General features: G+C 35.8%; 1 protein-coding gene across 2 annotated transcripts in view; it reads right to left on the bottom strand.

Annotated features, from left to right (window-relative positions):
* Positions 1–6,173: 6,173 nt before the first annotated feature.
* Positions 6,174–16,002, bottom strand: part of LOC106880622 (probable ATP-dependent RNA helicase DDX5) — a 15,015-nt gene continuing 5,186 nt past the window's right edge. For both annotated transcript variants that reach the window (XM_014930647.2, XM_014930648.1), the window contains exons 2-13: positions 15,394–15,583; positions 15,130–15,226; positions 14,897–15,030; positions 13,313–13,378; positions 13,047–13,188; positions 11,719–11,879; positions 11,448–11,620; positions 11,233–11,343; positions 10,476–10,537; positions 10,301–10,360; positions 7,699–7,935; positions 6,174–7,093 (exon numbers count right to left, since the gene is read on the bottom strand). In XM_014930647.2, coding sequence (XP_014786133.1) covers positions 6,336–7,093; positions 7,699–7,935; positions 10,301–10,360; positions 10,476–10,537; positions 11,233–11,343; positions 11,448–11,620; positions 11,719–11,879; positions 13,047–13,188; positions 13,313–13,378; positions 14,897–15,030; positions 15,130–15,226; positions 15,394–15,583 — 2,191 coding nt within the window. In that variant the 3' untranslated portion in view covers positions 6,174–6,335. The remainder of the gene's footprint in view (positions 7,094–7,698; positions 7,936–10,300; positions 10,361–10,475; positions 10,538–11,232; positions 11,344–11,447; positions 11,621–11,718; positions 11,880–13,046; positions 13,189–13,312; positions 13,379–14,896; positions 15,031–15,129; positions 15,227–15,393; positions 15,584–16,002) is intronic.

Raw genomic sequence — 16,002 nt, 5'->3', positions numbered from 1 at the left:
GGAGGGAATAAAGTCACATGCATATACTAAGGCACACACACACACACATACAGACATACATTAACGCACACCTCAAGCCTATCTCTGTTCCTGTGTGTGTCTGTGTCTTTAGATGTGTGTGTGTGTGTGTGTGTGTGTCAGTCGTCACAAAAATATATGTATACTGACAGACACAAACACTGTCACACACATATACTTGTCAGTCATTAGCTTAAAATATGTAGCGAATGTGTAAACACACTCATATAGAAAATGTGACGTCATCATCATTGTGGTGGTGGTGGTGGTGGTGGTAAAAGATGTCGTTTATGATAGGTGACTAAAAGAAAAATGATAATGTTAAATTTTTGTAATGCAAATAAGTGAATGAAAATATAGTTTAGTTGGTAGCCAAAAGCTTACTGAATCTTTTGATACCCCATATGTCAAAATCAGCAACTAGGTTTTGGAATGCAAAAGGAACATACACACATACAAACTCTCTTTTATAGATACAGATTATTTATTTCAGTCATTAGACTGTGGCCATGCTGGAGCACTGCCTTGAAGGGTTTTTGTCAGTACTAATTATTTTCTTTTTTAAAACCTGGAACTTATCCTATCAGTCTCTTTTGCCAAACTGCTAAGTTACAGGGATGTAAACAAACCAACACTGGTTGTCAAGTGTTAGTGGGGACAAACACAAAGACACACACACACACACATAACCAACATGCTTCTTTCAGTTTCCATCCACCAAATTCATTCACAAAGTTTTGTTTGGCCTGAGGCTATAGTACAGGAGTCTCCAAAATGGTCAACATCGACCCCTGGGGCAGGGGTCGATGAGGCTATTCAAGGGGTCGGTAAATGCACATCAGCTTAATTATTATTATTATTTATTTATTTTCTTGTATATGCCTGGGGGTCAATGAGGGGTTAAGGTCTAAAAAGTTTGGGGACCCCTGCTATAGTAGAAGACACTTGCCCAAGGTATCATGCAGTGGGACTGAACCTGGAACGATGTTGTGAAATAAGCTTCTTACCACACAGCCACACCTGATCCAGTTTATATTTTTATTACATTTAACAAGCACCTGCTCATAGCCAATCATTAGGCAGCTATATTATACCTGCTTTTCTAGTTCCTGTTTAAGTTCAGGCAACAAGTCGACCGAAGCACTAATTGTATGTGCCCGGTTACTTTGTTATTAAATGTTAAATTACTTGAATTCTATGACATGAAATACCAGTGTTGTGCACAAGAACAACAAAAAGCATTTACACTTATATTTTATTACCTCCGCCTTAACGAAGGCAGAAGTGTTGTTTAGAGTCATGTTTGTTTGTCCATGGACAAGATATCTCAAGAACCATTGGATAGATTTGGATGAGACTTTCAGGGATGTTTGGCCTTGTGACTGGCATGAACTGATTAGATTTTGGGATCAATCCAGTACCAGACAAGGATTCTGGATTATTTTTCCTTTTTTTTGTTTTTTTTTTACTTAATTTTTGAGAGCAGTCGGGTTCATTTTTAGTATTCTCATTTGTGAGAGCAGTCGAGTTCATTTCAGATATTCTCATTTTAAAAATCATTTCTGGCTAATCGTTGAGAGGATGTTGGTGTTGCCTTCGCGGAAGTTTGTGCTCTCTGAGTGCTCTTATTATCCTTGTTTTGCTTCTCCAAAAGCTGAAGAATACAGTCAAGGTTTCTAATCCTACAAACTAAAGTTTCCAATTCTTAAAAAGATATAGCTCCCTCAGATCATCACAGATCCTCCTCCATGTTTAACAGTTGGAAGGAGGCAGTCTGGGTCAAATGCTTCTTTTGGCTGTCTCCATATGTATACTCGGCCGGTGGTTGGAAATAAGGTAAAGGATGGCTCGTCCAAGAAAATAACATTCTTCCACTGCTCTAGGGACCAATTCTGTAGGATTTTAATCCAAACGCTTTGCAATGTTTGTTTTTGAAAGTAGTGGCACAGACAAATATACCCTTAATGTAGCCTCATAGAAGCAAGCTGAGTTCCTTTCGAGCGGGCTTCACAGAGGCTAGATGGCTGAATTCCTTTCAAGCATTGGGCCTCATAGAGGCAAAGTGGCTGAGCTCTTTTTGAGTGTTGGGCCTCACAGAGGCAATGGCGAAGACCTTTGGCATTATTTCATGCTTGAGGTGCCATGCAGTGGGACTGAACCTGGGACCATGTGGTTGGGAAGCAAGCTTCTTACCACACATATATATCAGGTTGAGTAAAAAGTAAGCAACGTTTTGAACCATGAAGAATTTGTACCAGATTTTTGCAGAGGTTTGAATTTTTTTAAACACTTTTTTTACAATTGTCTAATAATACAAACATAGACTTGTCCAAATCTATCAATAAATTAACATTGATATTTTCATCACTATTGTTACAATCATCTGAAATAAAACTGTCAAAGTGCGATATTCAAGCAATTTTGCTATTCAACTTCAAAAAAGGACATAAAAGCAGCTGGAACTGCTCATGATATCAATGAAACATTTGGTGAGGAAATGACCAGTGAGTGGTCAGCTTGAAAATAATTTAAACGATTTTGCAGTGGATACCTGAGCCTTGAAGGTCATGAGTGTAGTGGATGCCCATCTGTCATCGAAGATGGTCAATTAAAGACCTTCATTGAGAAAGATCCACATAAAGCCACGAGAATTGACAAAGGAGCCAGAAAACTGCCTGCAACTACTGGCATGTAATTGGAAAATCAAAAAAGTTTAACAAATGGGTACCATAGGACTTAAATGAAAATCTAAAAATGTGCAGATATGAAATTTGCTTGTTACTTCTTCTCCTTAACGAGACCGATCCATTTCTCGACCGTATTGTAACTTGTGATGAAAAGTAGATTCTGTACAGTGGTTAGATCAAAATGAAGCACTGAAAACCTTCCCTAAACCCCGAGCTCTTCAAAAAGGTTATGGTGACTGTTTGGTGGTGTACTGCTGGACCCATCCACTATAACTTCTAAAAACCATTACTGCAGAAACATATTGCCAAAATGAATGAAAAACTGCTACACCTCCTTCCCAGACTGGTCAACAGAAAAGAGCCAATCATTCTTCATGATAATGCTCAACCACATGTTTCACTAATGACACTCCAGAAGTTGAGGAAACTTGGCTACATTCTTCTCCAGACCTTTCTCCTACCAACTACCACTTTTTCAAGCAACTTTGTTTCCTGTGAGAATTCAAAAATCAAACTGATGCTAAAAGTGTTTTCAAAGAGTTCATCAGCTACAGAACTCCAGACTTTTATGTTACCAGAATAAACAAACTTGTAACTTGTTGGAAAAAAGTGTTGATTGTAATGGTGCTTACTCTGATGAATAAGATTTTTGCGTTGTTGAAATATATTGCGATGAATTTCATGTTTCAAAACGTTGCTTACTTTTTATTCAGCCATATATATATATATAAAAATTTAATGTCTGTTGTCTATGCTGTGACCAGAACTGCCAAGCTGTACCAGACTTCAGTCTGTTGTGGTATGGTTTCTATGGCTGGATGCCCTTCCTAATGCCAACCACTTTACTGAGTGTGCTGGGTGCTTTTATGTGAAACCATATACAGGAATCAAGAAATCAGGTTAGCTTTGAATTTTGCAGGCTGTAGTTCATCACGATTGCTTTGTTTTGGTTTCCATGGGCATACGCATCATGACACCAGTTCCTGTGTGGACGCCCTCTTCTCACAGTTAAGTAGTCTTAATTTATTACTTTGCATTATTTTATATTTTCAGTATATATTCAGCCTGTGTCCAGAAATCTAGACCACCTCCGATCCCAAGGTTGCTGGCTAAGAGGTTCGGTGCCTGTATATATATTTCAAATGATGACATCAGATATCTGAGTAAACAAATATATTCTTCTTCTGCACAGGGAGTACTTTACTTGCCCAGTGTTTTAAATGGGTGTCTTGTAAAAATAAATGTACCTCGGTAGAGACATGGCTGAGTGGTAAAAAGTTCGAAAGCTTGTCATAAATAAGTTTGTTTGTCCATCGCTACTTAACTGGTGTTGGTTTGTTTACGTCCCCATAACATAGTAGTTCAGCATAAGAGACTAATAAAGTACTGAACTCGATTTGTTTGCCTAAAATTCAAAGCAATACCTCAGTCCAATGACTGAAACAAATGAAAGAATATAAGATACATATATTTGGTAGACGCCAGAACTTGTACTATCATTATGCGAAGTCTCACCAAATGGTTCTATATCCCTGTAAAAGATTTCTAAAAGGAACCAAACGATAACCACACAACCAAAATGTGCTTCTTTCAGATCATTTTGGAGTTGTTTGCTTCATCTGCTAAAACATGGAAGAGAATGATTTCCAGCCAGAGTTCTTTCCCTTTGATCAAAGATATGGTTTAAAAGTCATTCATTTCTTAGGAAGCGAGTATGAAAGGAAGATACGATTCAAGATGAATTCCGAAGATTGTTCTTTAAATATCAGTAAATGATGCAGTTCCATCAACTTTACAGGATCGGTGATACTGATAGCCATATCTTTGTGGCAGTCTGCTCAAAAACTAAGCTTATATTTAAATATCTTTAGTGTGCTTTTCATACCATCAGCATAGTTCTTGGCAATGTCTCATTAATGCATGGCTTCACTATTGTTCTTTAATTTATTGGTAACTAATACAATTTTAGCCCAATTTAATTACTAAAGGTGTTGTCTTTCACATATTTGAAACAGTGGTCAGTGTACTGCTTGAACTCTGGACATTTCTATGTAATGTTTACTAATGAATGTTGTTGCGATCAGTAATTTCAGCTTCATAGTATTGCAAGATTGGTTGAGAGGGTATGCATCTGCAGTTTTAAAGGAGCCTCCCATTTCTGGTAGTTTTAATGGTTTGTGATATCCTTCAGATTCTGGCAAAAACTTTTCTGCAGCAATTGATGAGCAGGCAAGTGTTTATCATGTTCTAGGAAGCTTCAGACGGAGTACAACCAGATACTGTAGGGCCTGATCTTAACATTCAAGAAGGTTGGTGAAATTAGTTATATTTGCCTTCGAGACAATTTCCTAAAAGCTATATTGTAATATGAATTCTTGATTATGTGACCAGATTTTATTTTATAAATTAAAGGTAAGTATTAGTCCACTCTTCTGGGTGTTAGAAGGGTATAAAAACAAATCAGGTGCCCTCAGTGAAACCCATTCCAGCATGGAGGGCAGACAAAATCTGGTCAGCCTGAGGTCCTTGACAGGATTTCCCCAAGGTCTCTGCATCTCTGAAATTTAGCAGCCTACTACTGAGTGCACTATTAAATGGAATAACACCTGTATAATTCAGACTTGCTGTAGTCAAGGTGCGTTTGATACTTTCATCAACTTTACATTCTTCTGATTTAGTCTTGTCTAAAGCTGGGCACTCCAATTACAACCCCCTTCCCTGAAGCAATTAGCATCCCTAGCAGTTAACATCGGGATAAGACAGCTGCTTAGCATATGAAACAAATTTATAACACTGTTCTCAGAAAAGACTAAAAAAACTTCATAACTTGGAAACAACTGTCTCCTTGTTTCAACAAAATATTAACTAGTCAAGGAATCCGTATTCTGATTTCCATTTGCAATGAAAATGGACAAGAATGAATATTGTTATGGTAAATTTATAATCAACAAGTCCTATACTCATCTTCCATTAATCAAAATCCAGAAGAGTTAAGCTGCAAAACCTATTGATTATATAAGCCAATAATTTCATGGTAAACAATTGGCATTTCTAATCTTACTTTTCCAACAAAGCAATTTGAATATGTGGAAGTTTTATATTACCAAAACTGACTGAATGATTACCTCCATCCTTAGCCCTTTAAGCATCCAAATGTGATGCTTATTCCCTGATTTCAATGGCCTGATTGTCTATTTTTAGAGTAAAGATCTCACTGGTTTGAAGGTAAGATTACTTTGGCCAGTTAAAGTCCATTGCACACCAAGTATCTAAACCAAAGTCAATACAGGAAAACATTTTGAATTGTACAGGACCAGATACTTATAAGTACATTAGTAATGAAATTAAACAATGAAGTAGCATCTGAATCTATATCAAATATGCAACTCAGCGAAATAAACTAGATTACATAACCATACACAAAATAACAAAAACAATGTTTTTTTTTAAAAAAGCACAAAAACCAAGTTATTAAATAATTCTTTAATTTCTTTTTTTTTTTCCATTGTTGTTTTGGTTAATGATAGATAAAAAGCACAAAGACATCACATGCAGCGTGAAAATGGAAATGACTTAATATATTGGAGCATCTATGTACAACAATAATAACTAAGTGAGAAAATGCTTGATTTAACGATACTGATAATTATAGTTGGTAGATGGTGGAGGTGGCGGATTGGTTGTTTTTCCAGGAGGTGGAGGAGGGGGCTGTTGCTGAGAGTTACCACCCGGCTGATTTTGCATCCACTGACTGTACATGAAAGCCATATTCTGTAAGTTTTGCAAATTCTGTGTACCAGCCCCACTAGTTGCATTACCATTTTGTTGATTAGAACTAGTTGACTGTGTTGGAGGTGCTGGGGCACCGCCATAACCATTCATCTGATAGGAGTTCTGGGGTTTTTGAGACCCATACTGTCCGGGTGCTTGTACAGGCCGTGAACTATTCTGGGTGCCATAGTTTGAACTATTTGCTGTAGGATAACTGGAATTCTGAGATGGATAATTAGATTTAGGACCCACATTACTACCAGTATTATAATTAGGCTTTGAATGCATTCCATAACCACCGGTCTTGTTCCCTACATTAGTGCCATAACTTCCTACATTATTTTGGTTAAAGTTACCAGAGTTAGCTGAAAATCTATTTCTTTCAGAACTACCACCTGGCTTAGATCCAAACGATCCTCTGGACTGACTACCAGCTCCATAGTTTCCTGAACCTGAAGACCCACCATAACCTCCACGAGAACCACCTCCACGATCACGGCCACTACCATAGCTGCTCCCACGAGAACCACCTCCACGATCACCACGGCTGCCACTAGATCCAAAGCGGCCACCACTTCCATTATCTCTATCCCTGCCACCTCGGTAGCGACTGCGTCCTGGAGAAGAAAAAGGATAAATAAAATATGAAGGTATTTAAATGAGCAAAAAAAAACACATACGAGTAAAAGACTAGTTAAAATATAGGAACTAGATCTCTTCTTTGAAAATTAAAATCATGAAAATGCTCTTAAGCATACAGATTTACCTATTCATTTCAAAACATGTAAATTGTGCTTATTACATTGGTGATAACATGACTTTAGGAGCTAACCAAATAATATAGTTTGACATTGTCATTTTGAGTAATACCAATCACCATTTATTTTATATGGCTAACTTTCATAGCAGTTTAAAATTAAAAATCTGAAAATATCTTTTTAAAAAAAGCCTTGTACCATAGATTCTAAATCCTACTTGACATTAAAATTTTTACAAAACCAGTTTAAATTTAAAATTATAACAAAAACATCTTCGTTAGGAAATACTAAAAAGTTTTGACAATCACATACTGTATCTCCCTTGCAAATTCCAAATTCTACGGAAAAAAAATTGGAAGATCGAAGAAGATTTTTTTCTCTGCCATACCACAGAAGCATAAAAAAATAACTTAACATGCTTTATTGTGGCCATGGCACAATGTAATAATATAAAAAAGAATTACCTTTTCCAAATATTCCTCTTGCACTCTCTGCCAATTGCATTAATTTAGGATTGATGACTTGGTTAGCTTCTTTAAGCACAGACATAAGGTCTTGAGCTTGTTTCATATTAGCAGGAGTGAAGAAAGTGTACGCAGTGCCAGTATTGTTGCTGCGAGCAGTTCGCCCAATACGGTGAACATAGTCTTCTGAGGTGGCCGGGTAGTCAAAGTTTATCACAAATTTTATATCATCCACATCTGTAAAATTGTTACAGGGCATTGTTGGGAAAACCCCCATAACAAGAAGAAAGGCAGAATATTAGTAGGAATAAGATTTATTTGCTTTTAACTGAAATCAGAAGAGCCAGTTATGTCTATTCATGAAATACTATGAAACCAACAAGAATGCACACTCCCACAAGCTTGACAATTTTAACTTTGAACAAATTTTAGTTAGGGCCAAGAGCTTACCCTGGGTAAGAAAAGTAGTTAACTTACCTTAATTGCTGCCATCTTACCTGCAACCCCAGGGTGTTTACTTCCTGTCCCCAACTTAAAAATTCACCTGAACGTCCAGGTTAGTAGTAACCAATTGAAAGAGGGAGCATGCATCTGGCTGGTATCGGCACTTTGCTCTCTCTTCTTGAATGCTTTTGTTTACAGTAAAACCAAGAAAAGGTTTAACACAACTGTGCGGTGACTATTAAACTGTCAGTGAAGAGACAGTAACTGCTGGCCGTGTGTGGTGAAGGCTAGCCTGCTAGAGGCTAGACATTTGTTATTTGCGTCGGTCACATATCCGAGTACATGTTTATGTAAGTCTAACAAGATACCCTTCAGCTGTCAGCTCAGCATGCAGGAAGCAAAGTCCCATATGCAGTTTTAAGAGTAAGCATTCCCTCTTTGCTGGCAGGTTTCCGACATGACTCCATCAGGACAGTTGACAAGGGAGAGATAGGAGTAGAGAAGTAGTCCGAGAAACCGAACTTTAACATCCGGTGAGTCACGGGCTGCAATGCTGAGAAGATAATCCTGGAAATTCATAGTGAGGAGGTGGCTGCATTATCCAAACAAAAACATGACATTCTGTGTTGCTATGAATCGGGAAACACCACTGACAAGGATTAATGGTAAGTCCTGTGAGTAAATTCCAAAATATACTATCAATGATTAATATATAACTTTAATTTCTCAGATGACAAACAATCTAGCAATAAATCTAAAATTGGAGGCATGTTACTTAACACAATACAAGCAAAATTAACATTTGTCAAGTAGGAATAAGTAGCGGCCAACTGCATAAATTATAAAATCACATAGAAAAGACATTAGATGAAAGAACCAATAATAGGACTTAGTTTGCTACAAAATAACTAAAAAATTTTTAAGGTAATCTCATGTAACTTAGAGGATTAATTCACTATGGACAATCTATAGCTGCTTTAACAGGTTTAAACATGGAAACACTTTAATAGCCCTTAAATCAATATACTATAACTTCTTGAAAATTACAAGTTGACAAAATATGATTTGTATGTACTTTTACATCAACTTAAAAAGCAGTTAAACTCTAGGAAAACACAAGAAAGGTTAACAAGGACTCAAACCTTGATTAAACATAGCACAAACAATATGTCAAAAGTTATATTTACATACACACACACATTCACCTTTAACACTTCTCCATTGTTTATTACTCACTGAAAAGCAAACAGCATCAGTTTATACCAATACCCAGCAGTTTCAATCTTAGGTGTTTCCAGACAGAATAGCAACACTCAGTACTATACCTTACCAGATTTGTGTGAGAAAATCCTAGATCCAGGTCAGTGCCAGTAATGCATACTATTTTATTGCCACTACATTTTTATTGAACTTGTGAAATGGGGGCAAAAAAAAAAAAAGAAAAAGAAAAGTGTTTATCAAATAAAAAGGCATTAACCCAGAAAATTCTGGTTAAAAAAAAAAAAAAGAAAAAAAAAGAGGAAAAAAGGGGGTGAAGCAAAAATAAGATGAAGTTGAAAGAAAGGAAAGCCAGTGCCATTTAACTGTCCAAGACAGGTCTGCTGCTTGTGCAGGTCAAGTCTTGAAACTGGAACTTGTTCTCCAATATCACCACCTGAATTCCTCACGCCAGGTCGGGGGAACTCAGCACTAAGAATCATCAAATTTATTACTTTCTGGATGTCAACAACTGAAGAGGAAAATTTCTGCACCTTCCCCTCAGCTCTTGAGAGTAGTCATGCCGGTCCAGCCTGCATCAGTAACTTTCTATGTTCCGCTGCCAAAAGAGACTTAGAACTTATTACTGCGACATAAAGCAGAAGAGTTAACAACCAAAGCAGTTGTTTATCATTCACTCTCACATGCACACACACGTACTCAAACATTACAAGTTATGTACTGTAACCAATGCAATCATTTCATATTTACTCTTTAAAGAATGTTTATGAATTCAAATTTAAATGTACTTTAAATGAAATTAATTTCAGTTTTAACATTTCTTAATGAGACTCTGGAGAGAGTTTGAAATTTAAGTTATGAGTTATTACAAATTCAACATTTAAAAGTATGTAATTAATAAAAGAAAAGTGTGAAGACCTTTCTTCAGTTTTATACAAACCTAAGCCTCTAGATGCAACATCAGTAGCAATCATAATTGGTATACGCCCTGTTCTGAATTCTGTAAAAGGAAAAGATAAATGGGTAATCTTCAAATCTGACAGTTGCACTTAATAGTGCTGAATTGCGAAAATGATGTCATCAAAGTTAAAATCAAAAGCAGAATTGTTACTCACCACTTAACACCCAATCTCTCTCTGGTTGTGACTTATCACCATGAATAGCCATAACAGGCCAGCTGAAGGAAAATGATTGAAAAAATAGTTTAACAAATGCATGTAGATGTAATACGGTTACTATTTCATAGCTTTGAGTAAGTGCAAACACCACACCTATCTGCACTAAGAACTATTAGGAAAGTGAAAAGCCCTCACCACACTGATGTGTATTTAACACACAGATTTGTCAAATTCAAAAACAACCCATACAAAAAAGATTAACCTTTCTATTAATACCAAGTAGTCAGTCTAATACAAATGTACCAACAGCTTTTCATAGAAATTTGATCAGGAGACTAAAGGTTAATCAAGTTTTAAACATCCAAATCATTATTTCAGAAGAAAACATTGTGATAAAATATTTCTCATTTCATCAAACCAGCAATAATGGGGTGATTTATTGGAATTATAAAAAAATTTTTTTTTAAAGATATCAACCATCATCAGTTTTGGTTCATTGAAGTGGTGTAGGCAGAGCTAAATGCTCAGTCTAGAGACAAAACAGCAAAAAAAAAATCTGAACTTTGTGCTCCCATCCTCCAAAAAGCCTAACATTTTCAAACTAGGAAATACAGAACAAAATCCATATACTATTATATTCCCATAACATTTTTTATTACCTAGAAAACAAATCAAATAAAATACAGCTTCCTAAAGCAAATATATCAACCTGAGTATAACAATATGGCAGTATTCATGCATAAATGTAACTTACCCATCACGCTTCATTCTTCTTTGTAACTCATCTGCTCTCCGTTTAGTCTCAACAAAAACTAATGTTTTGTTTTCTTTTTCATTCATTATCTCTTCTAGAAGCTTTACTAATCTACAATTAATAGAATTTAAAACATTTGAATACATGCTTACACATACGTATACATAAAAAAAAAAAAAAACATTCAAAACTATTGCAGCTGAAATAATACTCACTTGTGATCTTTCTCAGATTCATTACAAACATCAATTATTTGTAAAATATTGTGGTTCGCACTAAGTTGCAGAGCACCTATGTTGATCTGAATGTAGTCCTTAAGGAATTCCTCAGCTAATGATCTCACTTCTTTTGGCCAAGTAGCACTCCACATAAGCACTTGGCGGTCGGGCTAGAAAAGGAAAATAATAAAAAGTTTGTAAACTAAAACTCAAGACACAAGACCAAGTCAAATATTTTCAGTAATGACAAAAAACTTTAATTACTTACCCGAACCTGCTCCATAATCTTTCTAATTTGTGGTTCAAAGCCCATATCCAACATTCTATCAGCTTCATCCATAACTAAATATGTAGTTCTCCTAAGATTTGTTTTACCAGCTTCTAAGAAGTCTATAAGACGCCCTGGTGTAGCAATGCAAATCTCTGCACCTAATAACATTAAAAGAACATCACATGAGAAATGTGCTATTTCATATGAAATCTAACAAACCTGTGAAAATCAATCATCCTGACATAAGTGCACCATGTCAGGATGGTGCACTTATGCCAAGAAATCTTAAAACATTTACACTGAAAAAGACATCAAGAGACCGAACAATATAATAACTCTTCCCTGCCTTATACATTCAACACTCAAGATGTGACCCTCAAGTAAAAGGGAAAAACTAATTATTAAAGGGCATCTGGGTGTAAAATAATGTTCCAGAAAAAACCCATCCAACATATGCCAAGTAAGAACAAGCAATAAATGTAACTATTTATCATTAGAAGTAAAATACAAACAATTGCTTCTAAGGGAGTTGATTAAATCAAGTAAAATGCTGGTACTTTATTGCATCAACAACAAAGAGAGGAGTGGCAAATTTAACCAAGGCAGAATTTAAACTCAACATTAAGAATTGGTTATGCAAAGCATTTTCCAATGCTGTTTCTGCCAATCAACCACTAAATAATTGTTTCTAGCATAGGCACAAGGCCAGAAATTTATGGGGTGGGGCTAGTCAATGCCAGTGGGCCAGAAAGGGCTGAAGCTTACCCTGATGGGATCTGAACTCAGAATGTAGAGAGCCAGATGCCGCAAAGCATTTTGTCTGACACTAAATATCCTGCCAAATCACTGTACTAAATAATGAAAATTAATATTAACCAGGTGCAGGCAACCTTTTCCAAGATGTGAGCAACATGAGACATGGTTCATCATCTGACTAACTGCACCACTAAAAAATTCAGTGTAATTCTCATTAGGTATGCCATTCAGAAAGTCCCGCCTTCTACAGGTAGCCCATGACTAATATAAACATTAGACACTAACAAAGTTACTGTAAAACACTAATATTTAGATGCTGGCTTTAACTCCTTTGGCACCAACCCACCCACCCCTAGTTGTACAATACAACCTTCCTGTTTTACAAGAGAAAACCTTTCATTAAAATATTTAATTAAAGTTCCTAAATATCAACTTCATGAGATATTTTACTAAATTCAATATCTTCAAGATTAATGTAAATGAAGGTGACTAGTTTTATTAGAAATTTAATTCAATTGCAGGCATTTGTCTAAATGTAATGATACCAAAGAAAAAACAAAAACACTAACCTCTTTCCAAATCTCTGATTTGGGGGCCTTTAGGAGCACCTCCATAAACGCAACTGTTGCGTACCTTTGAATGTCGGCCAAATTCAATAGCAACTTCCTGAACCTGTTGAGCTAGCTCTCTAGTAGGTACAAGTACTAAACACTGCAACACAAAAGAGCATTTAATTAAAAGGCAAATTCTTACCAAGCATGTCAAATAATCGAATGAGATTAAAAGGAATGAACAAATGTAGAGAAGAAAAAAATACTTAAAGTTAAATACTTACAATAGGACCATCTCCTCTTTCTAAATATGGTTGGTGATTTATATGCACTATAGCAGGTAACAAGAACTATAAAAAAAAAAAAAAAAAAAAATCTTGAATCAGTTTAAAAATATTTCAGGGTAGAAATTTTGATAACTTATCAGGGTAAGGCATTTGGAAGTGGCAGCATCAGTTATACTTCTGATGAGAGAGCTGAAGGAAAACCCGATAATGGGAACTTATCTCCCTTTTGCCAAACTAGAGAGCTTTAAGAGACAAGAAAATGATACGCCACCAGAAGTAAAGTAAACTAGCAGGACAAACACAAATATTTTGAGCTTCTATGAGCATGTTATAAAGAGTAGATAAGCTTTGTTAAGTGACATGGTGTAATTAGAAGTCTAAGGACTACATCATTAGCCCTTCAACATTATAATCTAGAGTCCTAAGACTCAAGGGGCCAGTTACATGGTTTTTTAAGTGACTGGAATCACAATCGCATCTCCCAGAAAAAGGTGTCTGTTGCAAGGAAACCCATGGACTATGAACACAACATAAAGTCTGGGAACCAAAACCACAATCTAGCGAACGAGTGCAACACCTTAACTACTAGGCTATATATGCCTTTACTACTCCAGCTTCTTATCCCCACTCTAGGGAGTGTGCTGCCTGAGCAAAAGGACACATAATATGCACATACTTCCTTCTGAATGTTAGTAGAGCAGGCGAAATGGACAGGTGGCGTAAAAGAAAGGTACAAGGTAAGAAAATACTGATAAAATAAATCTAAGATGGACATTGAAATTAACACCTAATTGCTTTGTGACTACTTGCAATCAAAACTTGTCTTAAATTTAAGTAAGCAGATAGCTGGCAATCTACACAGAATTGGGGGGGGGGGGGAAAGAAAGCAGAGGAAAATAAATGGGCCACTGGCATGAAAAACTGGTTACTAAAAACACCTGTGAAGCATTGATAGATAAGAAATTCCCATGCCAACTAAATATACTGCTGCTTATCACTACAAGCTAATGGTAAAAAAAACTTCAGCAGTGACCGGACTTCTTTGTAAAGTATATTAACTAGCAGAAGCACCACAACTCCAAGCAGCTCTACCCTATCTTACGCAGAGTTAATGAGTAGACACAGAACCACGATCATATCAACACAGCTAACTAGTGCCAACATGAAGAACACCCAGTACACACTGCAAACGGGCTCGTTTTAATGGCTGGATAACCTTCCTAAGCTGAAAATAAAACTTGTGTAACAAGTCCCCCACCCTTCTGTCAAACAGTACCCCTAAATGTGTTGACTTGGACCAACTCCCATCCCAACATGGACAGTAGATGAAAATTATACGTCATATTTTACAACTTTTGTCAAAGATTGGCTACAGCTCCCAGACAGAACTTATATCAGTCCTGATTTATAATCCCTTTCAAACTGAAGTATTTATTCCAGCTTACAACCATTTTTTTCAACTTGTTAAAAAGCTTATTTGGTTTTGAAAAAGCAGAAAATTTAACAATCACAAAAATAAATTTACAGTCATGAAAGTGATAGTTTTAAAAGAATGATAAATGGAAATAAAAATTTACTTACTCCTAATGTCTTACCAGAACCAGTTCTGGCAATACCAACTATATCTCTACCAGACAGTGCTATAGGCCAGCCTACAGACTGAATGGGTGTCGGATTAGCAAACCCGCATTTTGCAATCCCTTCCATTACATAATCTACAAATAAAATAAATGAAAATCATAAATTTATGTAGTTAATCAAATGGCAAAATTTTGTACAACTTGAACAATAAATGCAAATTAGCTTTAGCTTACCTGGATAACCTGCTTCATGAAATGAGAATATAGCCTTTGGAGGATTTCTACCACGAATTGTAGTGTCATTACTTTTAAGAAAGGCTTGAACTTCATCCTGGAATTAACATTTGTATATTTTGAGATTATGCACAAAAGTAACTGTAATATATTCTTAATAAATTTAAAAAATAAGAAATCAGTAAAAATTCCTATAAAAATTATTTTATATTTACATATATAATGAAGTTAATGTATATATAATTGATAAAATGGATCACATACTAAATGTCTATTGGTAACATTAGGGTGTTCTCTGTAAAAATTCTTCTCAAATTTAGGCAATCTTGATAAATCCCATCTTGGTTTCCTAAGACGTTCACCGGGTTGACTGTTTTTGTTAAGACGGCCTCCAAGACCACTAGATCCACCACGGCCACCACCAAATCTCATGCCACCCAAACCACGTGATAAACTGAAATAAAAAAGAAAACATTGGCTTTGAAAAATTTTAAGTTTCTATATTTCTTCCACATTTCAAAAAAAAAATACTAGCATAAAATTAACTTCGATTGGCAGAGATCAATGAAATCTAAACAAAATTTAAACTTAGCCTGAATTAATTTAAGATTCTGATAAAATGATATTTTTAAATAATAGGGGATGAATATATAAAGACATATACGATGAACATATAAAGACGAATAGACTGAAAATTCAGTAAAGTAAATCGGCAGTGTCTAAGAAAATATTGCAAAATCCAATGGTCCAACATGCATTTACTATTACTTTATTTTGAAAATTCAGAAACGTGAAATAAAGGATAGTAATGAACATGATTACGTTATCTAGAGTAAAACCAGTTCTGTGCATGGCTCGCCATTTATTTTTATG

This window comes from Octopus bimaculoides, chromosome 5 (genome assembly GCF_001194135.2).
Source record: "Octopus bimaculoides isolate UCB-OBI-ISO-001 chromosome 5, ASM119413v2, whole genome shotgun sequence".
In the NCBI taxonomy this organism is placed as follows: Eukaryota; Metazoa; Mollusca; class Cephalopoda; order Octopoda; family Octopodidae; genus Octopus; species Octopus bimaculoides.
Note: the sequence above shows the minus strand (reverse complement) of the source record. Positions and strands in the feature narration are given on the sequence as shown.